Genomic DNA, 16496 nt, shown 5'->3' with positions numbered 1-16496 from the left:
GAACACTGCAAACCTGATGGAAAGAGTGGGGTCTCCTCTTCTGGAGAACATTTTTGTAGGAAATGCTCAGTCTAAATACCCCATGAATGTGACTTTGTTTCTGATGAATCTGTCGAAGGTACAGTGGTGCTGATGAGCTGCTCTGGAAAAGCCTGGACAGACCTTTGGGTCTACAGAACTAACCTGGAAAGGTCCCAAGACAAGGTTCAGGGGGACAACAAATCACAGGATTACAAGAATACGCTTGGAAGAAACACTCAGAAATTGAGCAGATCACATCCCTGCCCCGAGGGGGGATCTGCAACATCCACCCACCTCACCAGGACCCAGACACACAACCAAGCTGTACTGCACATCCACACTGCATCCCACAGGTTGCCCCAGGGCCTGGATGGCTTCTAGGATGCAGCTGATCCCACCTCACAATCTCACCAAGAGTGGATGGATTCCCTCTGGACTCTGCCCTGGCAGAAGGGCTGTCAGCACAGGGCCCTGCCCAGCAGGTGATGGGAGCCCAGTCACACTGGCAGCTACTGAGACCTGGGAGGCTCTTCTGGCCCCCCGGTACAGAAGAGATGTTCCATCATTCCAAAGATGTAATCCATCTCTCCTTTTGTCCTTTACACTACCCCTTCTTCCTGTTCTCTTCTCCTTGCCCATGCCAGCTGCCACCAACCACAGATTACCAAAATCACTCCTCTTTGTCCTTGCTGTCTCAATCTTGGCTGTGAGGTTGATGATTTTTTTTCCCTCTGCAAAATCCATTATCTTGAAAACCTTGAATATCACTCTTAACCCCCAGTCTCATCCTCCTCTCATTTCTGGAGATGCTGACTACCTCCCACATCTCACTGAAGAGCTCCCAGCAGCCTTGTCTCCATGAAACCCAGAGGGCCTGAATCACCCTCTGAGGCAGACCCTGAATACTGGTGCTGCTTTTCTGCCTGTTTGGGATGGAGCACCAGGAGCTCCACTGTCTCACACAGCTCAGAGACACTTCAGTGCTGCTTTGAGGCTGTGGGGTCACACTTTTCCCCTGGCTGCAGGCTGTAGAAGCTGAGCTTCCACTCCCAGCCCATGGAAGGTGACTGCTGGTCACCCTGCTGCCCTGCCTGTCCCTGCAGCAGCAGCCCCTCTGCCCAATGGCCAGGCCTGGAACAGCATGAGAAGAAAACCTTTCTGCTCACCTAGACGGTGCTGCTTGGAGTTGCAGGACCCCTGCACACGTACAGAGGAAGAATTCATCCCAGATTTTGCAGTCACAGGACCCCTGCACACGTAGAGGAAGGATCCATCCCAGCTCTGCTTTTCTAATGGTGCTTTTCAGCAAGGACCCACACCAGCAATTACCCAGCTCTCACCCTAAGCCAGGGGATCATGGAGATGGAGATTACAGTCAAGCACAGCCTACCCTATTATGCTTCTCACCTCATTTTTCAACTTGTGCCCCTCCCTTTGTAATTTGGTGGTAAATAAATGCCTGGACAAAATATCAGCTAATTAACTGGGAGCGTCTTTGTGAGCACGAACAAAAGCTGAATGGACACCTCAGACAGCATCACACAGCAGCCCTGCCCCGTGAAGGATATTCTGAAAAAACATTCCCAGGTAACTGGGAATGAACAGATCCCACTTGTCAGAGCCCTGAGGGGCTCCCTGGATGTGCTGCAGGGTCCCAAGGAGACCTTTCAGAGGTTAACTCTGTGCACTCACCACGGAGGGCAGCAACTGGCACGGCTTCAGCTCCCAAGGCTGTGCTCTCCTTCACTCCCCTGACAATTGGACACACTGCTGTTTATCCTAATCCATTGTTCATGGTCCTCCCCACCCAGCTCTCAGCCCATGTGATGCTCTCCTGTCCTCACCAACTGGAATTAATTTGGGGTGCTAGGGCTCTATCAAGGCATTTCACTGAAATCTAAATGTTGGCAAAGAATTACCTGCTGTCAGAAGATATTTTGGGATTTTATCAGACACTCAGAGTAAACACACAAGTCATCACATTTTTCTGGGGCAGCTGGCTTGTACTTCCCAGCTCCTCAGTGATCCTCTGAATAACCACTCAACTCTGAGAGGGAGATCCTGGTCAGCAAGGATTGTTTATCAACATAAACTTTATTCCCCCAGAATTCCCCTCTACTGGCGTGTTATGTAAAGCTGATGCTGCTGAAACATTCAGCTGAACTTAGGTCAAGAGAAGATGGCTTTTGAAAGCCTTCCAATGGTTCGTTTGCAATAAATGGCTGAGGAATAAATCATTTCAGCCCTGATGAGTCCTCCAGCAGCCAACTCTGTTAGCAGGGCAACTCCAGCAGTGAGGAACAGGGGGAGGCTTCAGTGACACATGGGGACTCGTGACAGGCACAGAAAGCAGCCAGGGAGGACCACCAGGCTGACGGAGCCTGAGATGTTGGGCCTGACCATGCTCCTTGACCTTGCTAGACAAGAACCCCACTTAATGCAGCAAGTATCACTTACTGCTTCTGAATACTTCCCAGTGGGGAAGCCTTCTGCATTCTCTCATGGACAGGGCTGCTTTCCTGCCCTGATGCCCAGAGGCACAAAACCCCTGCATGGATTTTTCCCGAGTTTACCCCGATGACAGCATGCCTGTGCCTCGTGTAAATGTCTGCCTCCCTGCCAGCCCTGCTATGCTCTTGCCTTCAGTGGCTGCACTGACAGCTTCCAGGGGATGCAAATGGAACCAGCCAGGAGCAGCCAGGGATGTCTGGGCTCCCACCTTTGGCCTCAGAGAGACCTAGGGAATGCCACATTTCCATGACTTTTTGTACTGTCACGGTGTCCCTTCTCCTTCCAGAGACCTCAGGTTTCAGTCCTGTGGGGTGCAAGGTGTTTCAGGGTCCCTCCCTGCTCTCCCAAAGGCAAAGGACTTGAATTCACAGCCAGGAGTTGGGATGTGAGACCTGTGTACCCACAGATCACCCTCAGCTCCTCAAAGCTTCATTTCCCAGGTGCATCCCAGGGCTGGCCTGGTGGGACTGAGACAGTGCTGGAGGGCTGGCTTTGAGGAAAACACTTCATGCTCTGGCATGGGTGGGACACAGGTGACAGCTGGGTGACCAGTCCAGCAGCTCAGCGAGGATCAAAGCCAAACACCCTCCCAGAGGCCCCTCCAGCCTGCTCTGAAGGGCTGCTGGCTCAGGACAGCTCATGGAGGTGAGCCCCAGGCTGCTCTGACTGGTTTGGGCTCGGCAGCTCCTCCAAGGGCAGTGCTGGGCGAGGGGCACTGCCAGCTCAGGCTGCTCTGCAGCCTCTGCTCACAGGCTCCTCCAGAGGGTACCAGCAGCCCTGAGCCAGGCTCTGCTCTGAAGTGCTGCCCTTCTTCTGGGTACACAGAGAACAGCCTCCACTGCCAAGCCCTCACCTCCTGTGCCGTGCTAAGCCAGGGCCAGCTCAGAGCAGAGCTGCCCCAGGAGCCCTTGGCTGCCCAGGTCCAGTGCAGCTTCTCCACCGAGCACAGAAATTAAAACACCAGTGTTTTTCTGCAGGATAACAGGGTGTAAGGCAGGATATGGTGCAGAACAGTTCTTTCCCTTTAAATTCCCACCCTAGGCCAAGCGTGTTTTGCAAGAGCCTCCCTGTGCAGACAAGCCCTGAGGCTCCAGTGCAGAAAAACGCTGCTGCTGCTGGGGGAAGCACCCAAAGCCTTGTGAGGCAGGACCCAGGACTGCAGTGAAGTGGCTGCTGTGCCTGCATGTGGCAGGAGAGATGGGACAGGCCCAGAGAAATGAGCTCTCCATCACAGAGAAGGCCCTCAGTGTCTCTTCTGACCTGCAAAAAAGACCAGGAAGAAAAGAAGGGGAAAAGGAGGAGAGGAGGGGACAGACAGACACCAGACACTCAGCTCTGCTCGTTTGGAAATCATGAACTGGGCCTCTTCTCCTTCTTGAAAATGGGGATATTGAACTACCCAGAAGGAGATTTCCACCTAGAGATGTGTTTGGGGCTTGATGTTGTCTTTGATGTTGTGAATGTTTGGGGCCCAGATAGGACACGCTGTCTGTCTCTGTCCTGCCATGACAAAGGGTAAGAGAAATTGGAGTCACAGAAAATAAAGCAAGTACAGCACCTGGGGCTTCACGGGAAATACCAGATTATCACAGCCCTAGCAACAAAACCAAAACTACTGGCAGTGCTTCAGATTACAGCTGCTTCTTTCTTCCCTCCTAAGACCCCAAAATGAACAGGACACCTTCCTAACCCCACAAGAGAACCAGAGCTGTGACTCACAGAATCTCCCTCAAACAGCTACTAAAAACATTACCAACACAAAAATGTTACAACACATGGAATGAGCAATGGCCCTGCCAACACAAGGCTGCTTCTTAAAATGGCATGGCCTGCCCACATTTTCTAAATATAGGATAGACAAGGAAACCTCTCCAGAAGTCCTAATAATAAAAAAAACCCCAACCAAATACATGCTACGTGGACAGAGGGGGTTTTGAAAGCTGTTATCAACTATTTCCATTGCACTACAATTTCTGCCACTCCTGCTTTCTCTTCTGTCCACCAGCTGCAGGTAGGATGGATAAGCTTGACCACAAAAAGGAGTAATTCCTGAGTTGCAGCTTAGGAAAGTCCCAAGCAACAAGAGCAGCATCACAACTTCTCGTCTGCAGATTCAGGAGGGCAGTCTGGGAGCGTGCCAGGAGAAGAGCCAGAAATATTATTGGAAAGAATGAAATCTGTGCAAGCCAAGGCCACTTGGCATGGGCAGGGGCTGCAGTGCCCACACCATCACCAGCAGGGCAGACCAGCAGCACTGCACCCTCCTCAAGGAATGAGCTGAGAGAGGAGCACTGAAGAGCCAGGAACAGAACAGGAGGGCTCTGTGCTGGGGCTACCAGCCCCAAGTTGTGCTGTGCCTTTACTGCTGCTCTGCCAGCCCTGGTATCCAACAGCAAAAGCCCCTCAGGACACGTTCCTGGAGCAGTGCCCCTTCTCCTGTTTCCCACAACACAAAGCCAGGATCGTCTGCCCACAGAACATTTTTCACTTGACAGCTTTTCTTTAGTTACCAACAAACCTTTTCACCCTCCTGCCTGGAAGTGCACAGCCGTGAATCAGGAGGGCTGAGGCTCTGACTGCAGAGCTCTCTGAGTGCCACCACAGCAGGGGGGTGGCACTGCCCTTCTCCCCCAGCCTGCCACTAGAAACCCCAGGGCTCATTCCACCATCATCTGCAACCATCCCTCCAGATTTCAGCATTTTCATATTTGCCAAGATATTTGATAGGAAAAGGGATTCAAATGAAAGAAAGTAGGTTTTGATTGGGATGTTAGGAAGAAAATCATCCCTGTGAGGATGGGGAGGACCTGCACAGGGTGCCCAGAGCAGCTGTGGCTGCCCCATCCCTGGAAGTGTCCAAGGCCAGGCTGGACAGGGCTTGGAGCATCCCAGGATAGTGGAAGATGTCCCTGCCTATGGCAGAGGATGGAATGAGAAGAGTTTGAAGGTCCCTTCCAACCCAAACCAGTCTGTGATCCAAGGTGAGCCTCCTGAAATCCCTCCATGTTTCTTCATGGATCTAAACCCTTGCTATCCAGGACTCTCCCTGGATCCACATGTGTCTGTTACTGACAGCAGAGAGGTTTCCTTACTCCTACATGGCCTCACTGGCCCTGCTGGGCAGAAGGAAGGGGAGTCAGGGCTCATTGGGGTGGGCAGTGGGAAGGACACCCAGGAATAGGCAATTCATGCTGCCTCCCATCTTTCTGAGATTATCTTTTTAGGATAAAATGTTCAGATTCTGGACAAAGAGTTTTCATACCTGGACGAACTGGGAGAGGTAACCCAGGACTGAGTTGGAAATGTTCTTTCAAGCAGAGCAGCAGCACGGTCATTATCATACACAGGCTGCCTTTGGTACCAAGTCATCATTTCATGAAAGATCCAGGGTAATTTTAGCTTTGGGCTGACTCCTTTTTGCTTGGTCATAGAACTGGCATCTCTGCAATGTCAGGATCTCTCCTGAGATGCAAGCTTTAGCTGTGTTTGTTACCCCACAGCTATCCAGAGAGTTTATTTTAGCATTCATTAAACGTGCCTCTCACGCAGCCTCTCAGCACAAATGCAGAAACCTAATCTCATTTATTGACAAATGTGAAGCAAAATACACTTCCATGCCAAGGAGTTCATTGCATTCTTTGTCCTTGCCCTTCAGGCATAAGCCTGAATGAGCAGATGAAACACAAAGATCTCTGCAAGGGAAACAAACTGTGCCTGGGGCGGTGATCAGGGGACTCCTGGCCTTGGAAAGACATCCTGCCCTGCTCCAGCCCCTCCACCCCTGCATCCTGTGAGCCAGGCTCTCTAAATCCAAACCACTGCAACACTCAGCCCTTTTCAGGCATCACATTCATGGCACAAGCCCCACAGCTCGTTCTGCTGGTGGCAGCAGGCAGAGCCAGTGCTGGGCTCTGCTCTGATGTGAGCTGGAGCTGCTGTGCCCATCCCTGATGGCATTACGGAGCAGGGCAGGCTGAGAAAGTCCTGCCTGGCACTGCCAGCTGCCTACCCCAAAGGGAGCAAAGTACCCCCAGCTGTGGGCTCTGGGGTGTCTCCCAAGCCTCCTTCCCCACCAGAATTCCTCTTGCCTCCAAGCTCTGCAAGCAGGTAAAGGTTTCTTTTGCTTTGCAGTGCAGCAGAGGTGTCTCTCCTGCAGAGAGCAGCAGGTTTGCACGGGCACAGCTGAAGGTGTTACCCTGTGTGCACAAGGACTGTGCAGCTGAAAGATCCTCCTCCCATCCCTCCACCCTGCCCAAACTCCACATTCCTCTCTGCCAGCCCTGCCCCACTCCCCTGAGCTGGGAAATGGACACAGGCACCTGAGCAGCCATGCAGTGCAGGCAGGGGGGACATGGCCAGGTTCAGGGGAGCACCTTTGCCTCCCTTACCCGGCCCGTTGTCTCCCAGGAACATCCGAACCCAGCTCCCTCCTTGGCTGATCTGCCTTCTCACAGCAGGAATGTGGCCAGCAGCAGGGCTCTGAGGAGACTCCACAAAGCCACACCTGCACTGCTGCTGGAACAAGACCAGCCTCTCCCCAGAGCAAGGAGATTTCTCTCCAGGAGCACTTGGGTCAAGCCAAGGGGTGGGAAGAGCAGGGACCAAAGAGCTCTTTGGGAGTGCTTTGAACTAGAGATGGAGATGCTGAGCACAGGAGTTTGGTTAGTGGTTTGACTGGAGGAAGAGATGTACAAGAGACACAGAAGGAGCATCAGGGTCAGTACAGGCTCTGCCAGCGTAGTGTGCTAGCCAAAATTGCATCTCCACACCCCCAGAGGGCTGGAGCACATCAGGAACCAGGGAATTCTTGCAAAGCCCTGTGGACTTCAAAGTGGAAGAAAAAACTCATGTGAGCACAAACACATGTACACATGCACACACACACACAGAAGTTTGGAGGGGAATAAAGTCCCAGCCTTCAAATCAAAACCTGTTGAAAGCCAGAGGGTTGGATGATCAGCTGGTACATATCACACATCCACCAAAAAAACCAGAGGAGATAGGTCAGAGAAACATCTGCTGAGAACCTGCTGGATGGATTTCAACCTGATCTTACCCTCAAATTAAGCAAATGTGCAAATTCTGACACCAAGAAGAAGTTTCTCTGAAGGGCTTCCAAACATCGGTCAGTGATGGAGGAAATCTGGTTCAAATTTTTGGGGTGTCTTTTTTAAAAAAACAACCAACTAAACACTGAAGCACCTGACTTTATTGTAGTCTTAGGGCAAATTAAAGTCTCACTGCTTGCTGAAAGAACACTTTTTCTGTCCATCTCACACATTTGTAGGTGTCTTTCTGATCTGCCAGCCAAATATCAGACTTGGAGAGTAAATGTGGTTCCCTTCTCCTCCTCATCCTCACCATGGATGACAATTTTAACAAGAAAAACTGGGCTCTAACTTCTATTTGTAGTCCAAAATCTAAGGGGATAGTAGGGATGAAGCACATTGTAGAAGAGCTCCAGACCACCAGACTCCTCAGAAGTTTGAGCACACCATTGCTGCAGGAAGACAGCCTGGCGTGGTCATTGATCTCCTCTGCAAAGCACCTCTCCCTCCTATTGAGGAGCTCTTGCCTTCCAGACATGCCCGGACTAAAATCCATTGTAAGAACTGATGACTGAGTCTGCCAAGCCTAATTACCAGAGTTATTAATTACCTAAAATGTTTAATTTTTACCATTATCTCTTGTATTTGTTGTTACAATTTGAAACATCTCAAAAATGCAACAACGGAGCGCTGCCCTTGTTGGAGAGGAGACCATCCCAGGTCACACTGGTTCAAACACCATTTGTTGCCTGGGCACAGCACCAGAGCCAGGAGCAGGACCCAGCCTGGAGGCCACACACACACACTGACACTCCCATGGGATGTGCAGGGAAGTGGCAGTTTTGCCCCAGTCAGTCCCCTGTGGGTCCAGTGAGAGCTTCCCCCTTGGGCAGAGTCCCCTTCCACAGCCATGTGACTTTGTTGTCTGTCCCAGACAGGAGGTCAGCACAGCAGGTGATGCATGTCCAAGCTCCAGCCCTGCTGGAGAGGCCTTCGCCCTCCCAAAGTCCCAGCACGTCCCTGGCCAGCCCCAGGACAGCACACACCAACAGGAGCCAGGGAAGGAGCTCCACACAGCCCCCAGGGAGTCTGGCTGAGCCAGGAGTGCTGGGAGGGAGGCTCGGTGTGCTCTCATCCTCAGTGACACAAGTGCAGCTTTCCCAAAGAAAAGCTCCAGCTCGTCTCACAGCCTCTGCTCTGAGTGCTGCTTCTAGCACAGACATCCAGCCTTTACTGGGATTTCTCTCTTGTGACCTCTCAGCCAAAGGAAACAGCCTGGATTTAGGATCCTAGGCATGAGTTGCATGCCTAGGATCCTAAATCCAGGAGAAATCAAGCTTCTCTTGAACTTGATTTCTTCAAGTTCTCTTCAAGAGATGCTGTGGTTTTTAATGGAGCTTTGCAGCCAGAAGAAACAAGCACAGCCAAGCAGGAGGTGTGTTACCCAAAGCTCCACTCATTGCATATTCCATGAGCTGTAACAGAGCTCTCAGGCACTGGAAAAGGCACAGGGTCCTGCTGAACATCCCCCCTCATGCACCTGAAAGCACTCATTGGAATCTGGGGGAAAATGAGAAGGGGTCAGAGGAACAGGAGGCTCATCTCCCCCGGTTTCACTGCCTCAGGAGTTCTGCCACAGGACAACCTGCCAGAGTCTCATCCCACCTTCTCCCAGCAGTTTTCGGCTGCAGTTCCATTGGAGCTCAGCCTGAGCCAAGCCTTGGGCTCACGGCAGCACTCAGAGCAGACTCTGGCAGTGCAGAGGCAGGAGGATGGATGTCAGAGCCAGGCTGCTCGTGGCAGCACAGCTCTCCTCCAGCCAGGTTGCAGCTGGAGCCCATCACAGTAATGAGGCAGGAGAATGAGCTGAGCACATGACCTCCAAGGTCGACAGCCAGGCTGTGCTCAGCCCTTCTCCAGATGTTCCTCCTCTTTCCAGAGACTGCCTTTCCCAGGTTTCTTACACCTCCAAAAAGGGATTGAAAATGGAATGCCCAGGGCTCTGACTCACCAGCTTTTGGATCCATAGTGGGATTACTTACTAATGTACTGTTCTGCTGCATCCTGCCCCTCTGCCAGGCGTTCCCAGCCCTGCAGTCTGCCTGACTGCAGAGATGGGTTATCCCTCAGCCCTGCTGGGTCCCTCTCCTGTAACTCCTGTTTGCATTAACACCTGAGACTATGAGCCATGGGCAGTGGAGGACCAGAGCTGCATGCTCTGTTCAATCCCTCCTTCAGCAGAGCTCCAGGGAAGACCAGAAAGGAGCTGGGATTCACCTCTTCCTTTACCCCAGCATGAATCACTGGAGCTTGTGAGTCAGACCCCCTCCATTCCCAAAGCTGAGCAAGTCCCTGCACGTTCCCTGGTGCGTGGTAACTGTCCCCGTGTGTGCTCTGAGCCACATGGAACAGCTGCCCATGGACTGAGCCCATGGAAACACACATGTGGACAGATCCTGGAGCACAGCTGACATCTGGTACCTTGTGTGCCTGGGTGTTTATAGAAAACAGAACTGCTACTGTAGGATATCCGCCATGGGTTATTCTTCTTGTAAACAAACCTTTCTGGCTAATATTTCTACCAGCTCCTCAGAACTGGAGTCTTTCCTGAGAGAAGAAAGCTGAGAACAAATCAGGAGCGTGTTCACCCTGCAGCGTGGACACAGCCCACACAGAGGTGCCTTGGCTGGCAGTGAAGGAGCTGCTGTGCCTGTGCTGCTGTTGAGGATCTCTGAGGCTGCACTCAGCATCTGCCAGGGGGTTCCACATTCCCCATCCTCCCTCCCCAGGCCCTGTGGTAACGTGGCAGCGCCCTAAAGCACCCAGGCTCACAGACCTGGGCAATGTGCACCTGCTTCTGCTACAGTCCCGCTGCTGGCTCATGCCCAGGGGGCACCTCCCCCTTCAAGCCTTGGGAGTTTCAATTGCCATACCCTTCTGCACAACCTTTCTACCAATTCCTGACTCATCTGGGAGCTGAGGTCAAGCCAGTTCCTACTGAAACATGAGATACTCTCTGCAGAGACTCTTTACCTGCTCTCTGAGTAGTTTTCCAGCATTAGCAATTGCCATGGGCAGTTCAGGAGAAAGCAAAGTACCTGTGCTGCCAACTTATTAGCACTGACAAACAACAAAAAGCTGAAGCACACGCAATGTTTTCCTCAACACCAAATAAAAATAAGAGAAAATGCCTGGAATTGCTGGGGAATTTAACCAACCAAATGCTTTACATTTCTCTGGTCTTTTCTCCCCAAGTGACCTCACAAAAGTACAGATGAAATGCAGACCCCTTTCAACTTATTTATCTCACTAGCAAGGCTTCCTCCAGCCCTTTTTTCTTCTCATCCCAATCCCTTGCCACAGCTCTGGCTCTGCTCAGCTCTGCAGTGAATGTTGGCAGTGGTCTTGGTCCGTTTGTCCCACCTCCCCAAAGTCTGCCCCAAATCTTTCAGAATATTCCAGGGCAGCTGCTTTTACACTCAGGATCTTGTCTCGGTGTCAGGACTTTGATTGCCCCACGCCATGCACAGTGCATGATAAAATACATCTGACCTGAACCTTGTGGGAGCATTTCACATTAATTTGTGGGTCTGTTCCCACATCCCACAGCTCAGGTAGTCCCTGCAGCACGTGCCTTCCACATGTGCAGGGTGGGACACACGCCATCTATTTTTCAATGCATGTCACAAACGTCTAAAAGAGGGATCCTGATGGTTTGTTTTCATAGGTGGACACCATCTCCCTCTGGAGGCCTTCACAGGCTCTTCCACTGGCTGAAGCTGTAGCCAAGGCACTCACTTTAGGACAGCTGCATTGCTAGAGGCATAAAAATGTGAATTTAGGTTAAAGATAGTCCTGGTCCTCAGAACAAAGCTAGCCCTTCACATGAGATCAGCAATCCTCTTTTACACATTCACAGAAGCCAAAACAATTGTGTTAAAAGCCGCAGTGGAAGAGAAATCCTCTCCTCCCCTGAGCTTTAGAGACCTCATGGGAAATCTAGCACACCCCATGGCACATGGATGCTCTTTCTTGAAACTACTGTTTCAGCCCTCTCTTCCTTCCACAGGTCAATCTGCTGCTCTGGTTCACTGGCAGTGAAGAGCTTTACCTGGGGCAATTCCCCCAGAGCAGCTGGCAGGGCTGGGACATCACCTCTGGAACTCCAGGTGAGTCTTGGCCATGCCAGAGCTGTCCTGGGGCTCTACAGAGCATACCCCAAGGGTTGTCTGAGTTTAATTTTCCATGCAGACTCCTGAGAGCACAAGGGTAGGTCAGGACTGTCAGAATGTCAGAGGGATCAAAGTCTGGCCCTCAGCAGAGGCTGCTCAGGGATGCAGTGTGAAGGATGAAGGCTTTGCATGCTGCCATCATGCCCTCACTTTTCCCTGCACAGACAATCAAATGAGTGTTCCTCTCCTGGTATCTGTAGATACTGCCTGAAATGTTTGTAGATGCCTCTTCTGCCTTCTGCTTTCAGGGGGGTCAGCACATCCCCTTTGCAGGGAAATTCTACAGCCTGGGAAAACAGAGAACACAAATCCCCCTGACAGTGCCCAGCCAGGGTCATGCTGTGTGCCAGGGCTGGGTTTTTGCATCAGCCTGGGCACGCTGGGCAGTCTGAGGTCCAGCCTCAGGCTGAAGGAATGGTCCACAGGATGATCTGCTGCCCAGAGTGAGGGTCTGTGTGCCTGGACTGGGACATCCACTCAGAAGTGGTTGGAGGAGGAACTCCTCACTCCTAGAGGTTCTTTTGGGGAACCATTGCTAGGGTGTCCCTTAGACCACATAGCAAAGGTGACCTATGATGTGCAAAGGTGATCTAACGTTCCATTGGACCCAACCAGCCCAACCCCAAGTGGGGTTTGATTCAGGGACACCACAGACAACCAAGTGTCTTCTTCTAATGGATCCACAGAGCAAAGAGAGGGCAGCAACACAGGGCAAACGAGCAACCTGGATCTAAACAATCCACTTAAGGAGGAATGCAAATGAAAGGATGCTGTGCAAGCCAAATACAGAACCTTTCAGTTCTCTGCTTGAGGTACAGACAGGATGATAGAATCACAGACTCACAGAATCATTTAGGCTGGAAAAGGCCTCTAAGACCAACAAGTCCAACCTTTGACCAATCACCACCTTTTCAACCAGACCAGAGCACTGAGTGCCACATCCAGTAATCTCTTGAACACCTCCTGGGATGGCGACTCCACCACCTGATCAATCAACCATCCCCAATGATCAATGCAATCATCCCCAATAATCAATGCAATCATCCCCAATGATCAATGCAACCATCCCAAATAATCAATGCAACCATCCCCAATGATCAATGCAATCATCCCCAATGATCAATGCAATCATCCCCAATAATCAATGCAATCATCCCCAATGATCAATGCAATCATCCCAATGATCAATGCAACCATCCCCAATGATCAATGCAACCATCCCCAATGATCAATGCAATCATCCCCAATGATCAATGCAATCATCCCAATGATCAATGCAACCATCCCCAATGATCAATGCAATCATCCCAATGATCAATGCAACCATCCCCAGTTCTACTCTGGATCCATTAGCAGGCAGAAGGGGGGTTTCCACTCCCCTGTGGGATTTATATGTGATGAAACAGCTGACAATGCATCTCAGCAGAGGACTTGGTTGTCGGTGGGAGTAATGACAGGTAAAGGGTCTTTCCTTTTTCTCTCCAGGGCAGTGAACTGCTGCAGGGCTTTGATGTGGCACTACAGAACTGAGCCTTGCTCACAGGTGGCTGCTCCCTGGGCAGTCCCAGTGCGTCCCATGTCCCTGCTGTGCTCGAGCCAGTGCCTCCCAGTGCACCAGCCCCTCCTGCTCCCAGCAAAGGAGATGCCCACGATGCAGGCACTGCCCTGTGCCCTCTGCATTTCAGAGGCAGGGGCAGGGTCATCCTGGTGATGGCTTGAGACAGCCCCCAACCCCTGCACCCTCTTGAGCCCCCAGGGCAGAGCCTGTCATCTTCAAGCAGCTGTTGCTTCTCCCTGGTGATTCTAAGCTCCCTGTCTTGAAGCTTTCCCAAAAGCCTCCTCCCAGATCCCACACCAACATCAGCTCTGTTCTGATGTCACCAGCAGCCACTTCCACCCAAGCAGCTCGGGGCAGAGCCCATGGGGCAGCCCTGCTCAGGGCACAGCAGGCTCTCCATGCTCAGGGTGAAGGGATGAAAAAGGGAAGGGGCAAATCCTGCCACCAGTGATGGCAGTGCAAAGGCAGAACAAACCTGCTCAGGTCAGGAGCGGTCACTCATGTCACTGCAGCAGCACAAGAGCAGAACTGCAGCCAGGCAAGCGAGGAGCTGAACTGACAGGCTCAGGACAGGACCCGGGCCAGCTTTTAGCCTCTTTTAACACTGATAAAACACAAAGCCTGACACGGTTGCTGCTCTCTCCAAATGCATTGCCAGATAAACCACAGATAAGAAACAGCCCAGGATAATCCCTCCCTGATACCATGAGAGAGAAAGGAATTACACTGGGCTGCATTACCACCAAACCTCTGTATTCTTCCAAGACAGTTCTTGCACTACCCATGTACTCAGGAATCAAACTGTATCCGTTAAAACGTTTAATCCTGGCAATATCATAAATATTGCCTTACCCAGTCAGCAAGGAACAGTCAGATCTCTGAAGAACAGCCTGATTTCAGGAATATCAGCATATCAGCAGAGCCCACGTGTCTTTCACTACAGGTCATTGCAGTTACCTCAAAAACCGAGGCTATAACTAAAATCTGATCTCTGAGAACTGGTCTGTCTCAAGAACAGTACCTGTGATCCTCCAAAATTATGACTTTTGATATTTACCACAGGAAAAAGCAAGAAAATAACCAACTGAACAGCAAATCACCACACAGCAGAACCCCCAGAGAATCAGCACAAACCCCCTCACTTCCCCAATCACCATGACAGGAGCTGAGTACTGCTGCTCATGAAAGAGCATATTGCCCTGACGTGCTGGGGATTTGGGTATTTAAACAAAAAAAAGAAAAAAAAAAGGGAAAGGAGGAAAGAAAAAAAGAGAGAAGATGAAGAAGAAAGCAGACCAGTAACAAAAGCAGACCTATAACAGCATGAAATATGAATGAGATGCAGAGATTTGCACACTCGCCTGGCAAACAGTCCCTGGCATTTGCACCCTCATGCAACCCACAAGTACTTTCCTGCTGGCTTGTCTCTTCTTCCTTTAAGTAAAATTTGTTAAAAATGGGAAGTACCTTTTCCTGGGTCAGGTTCTCTTTCCCCTTTTTTCCCTTCTTTGTTCTTTTTGCTTTTTCCTTTCCCTTTTTTCTTGCTCTCGGACATTCTGCACAAGTGTTTACAGTCTCAGGAAAAGACAGTCCACACCAGATCTATATGCCCCACGACTGCTACTCCAAATGTTACTTGCCAGCTGCAACTTCCGACTGTTCTTATATTGTTTCTGACACAGACAACACCCACCACTGGGTGGAGAAGCAAAACTTTAACCGTTTGCTCACTGCTCCCAGTTGGCTGAAGAGATGCCCTGGGTTGCAGTGGGAGGGTGAGGGAAGCAGGGCTACGGGACAGGAGAAGCTCACCCGGGAGTGTCTTGGGCACACGAAGTCCAGAGGTGGTTTTCCACTTGCTGATTCTGGCTCTGACTGAAAGTAGGTTCTGAACAGCTTCTGAGCATCACAGAAATGAGTGTTTGGGCAGTTGCTGAGGTTCAGTGATATGAGAGAGGCAGTGGAGTCGAAAGAGAAGGGCAGAGGTTTGCCAACCATTTTCATTTTGCTTTGATCCTGCAGAGGAGTTAAGTTGGCTTTTCTCTTCCTATTGTTGTTCCCACCATAAATCAGAGTGACTTCACCTGCCCTTGCACCCGGCTCTTTGCTGTCCCAGGAAGTGCTTCCAAAAGTCAGGAATAGCTGAAGAGCCCTTACCTGCACCTCTTGTCTCTGTCCTCCATCTCTTGGAGCTCTAGGTGGTTGGTTAAGCCCACATCTCACCTGCTTGGGGGTTAATCAGGCCCTTGCCACAGTCCAACAGGTGATGAGTGACTCAGCCCCGTCCCCTTCTGCAGGGCTGCCCATGCTGACATCGCCTCAAAAGTCCTCCAGGATCCCCAGCTGGAAAGCCCCAGAGAACTGCCAAATCATTCCCAGAAGCAGCTAAGGGCTTCAAAGGCCCAAAGGGGCCAGAAGCTGTGGGGCACTGGGTAGCACATTCGACCCAGTTACCCATGAACCAAACCCAGTTCCGCACTGGTGAGCAAAGCGTGTCCTCCAGAGAGGCGCTCCCGCCTGGAGTGTGGACATCAAGAAATGAACGAGGTATCAGCCCCCTTGGGATCCTCTCCCAGTGGTTAATCACCCTCATTGTTAACAATGTCTGCCTGCTCTGAAGTGAAATATCTGGCTTCACTGTCCAGCCATTGTTTCTTACTCTTGTTTTCTCCTCTAGATTAAAAAGCCCTTCAGCAACTGGTATTTGCTCCCATGGAAGTACTTACACTCTGTAATCAAGTTATCCCTCAATTTTCTTTTTTGATAAGCTAAACAGATCAAGGGGTTTTTTTCCATTCCTTGCTGTATGGCATTTTCTCCAGCTCAGGATCATATCTGTGGCTATCCCGTTTTGCAATATCCTACTTAAGCTAAGAACACAAAAACCAGGCGCTATTCCATTGTCTCTTGTGGACAGAGGAAAATACAGAGGCAAAATCCCCACTGCCACCCATTCCCAGCTTTTTAACTCCCAAGTGCTACATTCAGGCACTGGGCTTCACATGGAAAATCTGTCCCTCTGTGTTTCTACTGCAGGCCTAATCAAGTCCCTGCTCTGCCAGACGGAGTCACCAAGAGGAATTATTTTGCTTTTCTGCAGCCCCAGTCTCTTCTGTGGTGAAGCTT

General features: G+C 51.0%; 1 protein-coding gene across 6 annotated transcripts in view; it reads right to left on the bottom strand.

Moving 5' to 3' along the window:
* Positions 1-15006, bottom strand: part of NRG2 (neuregulin 2) — an 85959-nt gene extending 70953 nt beyond the window's left edge. For all 6 annotated transcript variants that reach the window (XM_050979728.1, XM_050979732.1, XM_050979729.1 and 3 more), the window contains exon 1: positions 14838-15006. In XM_050979728.1, the coding sequence (XP_050835685.1) occupies positions 14838-14925 (88 nt within the window). In that variant the 5' untranslated portion in view covers positions 14926-15006. The remainder of the gene's footprint in view (positions 1-14837) is intronic.
* Positions 15007-16496: the final 1490 nt, after the last annotated feature.

The sequence above is a fragment of the Serinus canaria genome, chromosome 13 (assembly GCF_022539315.1).
Source record: "Serinus canaria isolate serCan28SL12 chromosome 13, serCan2020, whole genome shotgun sequence".
Lineage (NCBI taxonomy): Eukaryota > Metazoa > Chordata > Aves > Passeriformes > Fringillidae > Serinus > Serinus canaria.
Note: the sequence above shows the minus strand (reverse complement) of the source record. Positions and strands in the feature narration are given on the sequence as shown.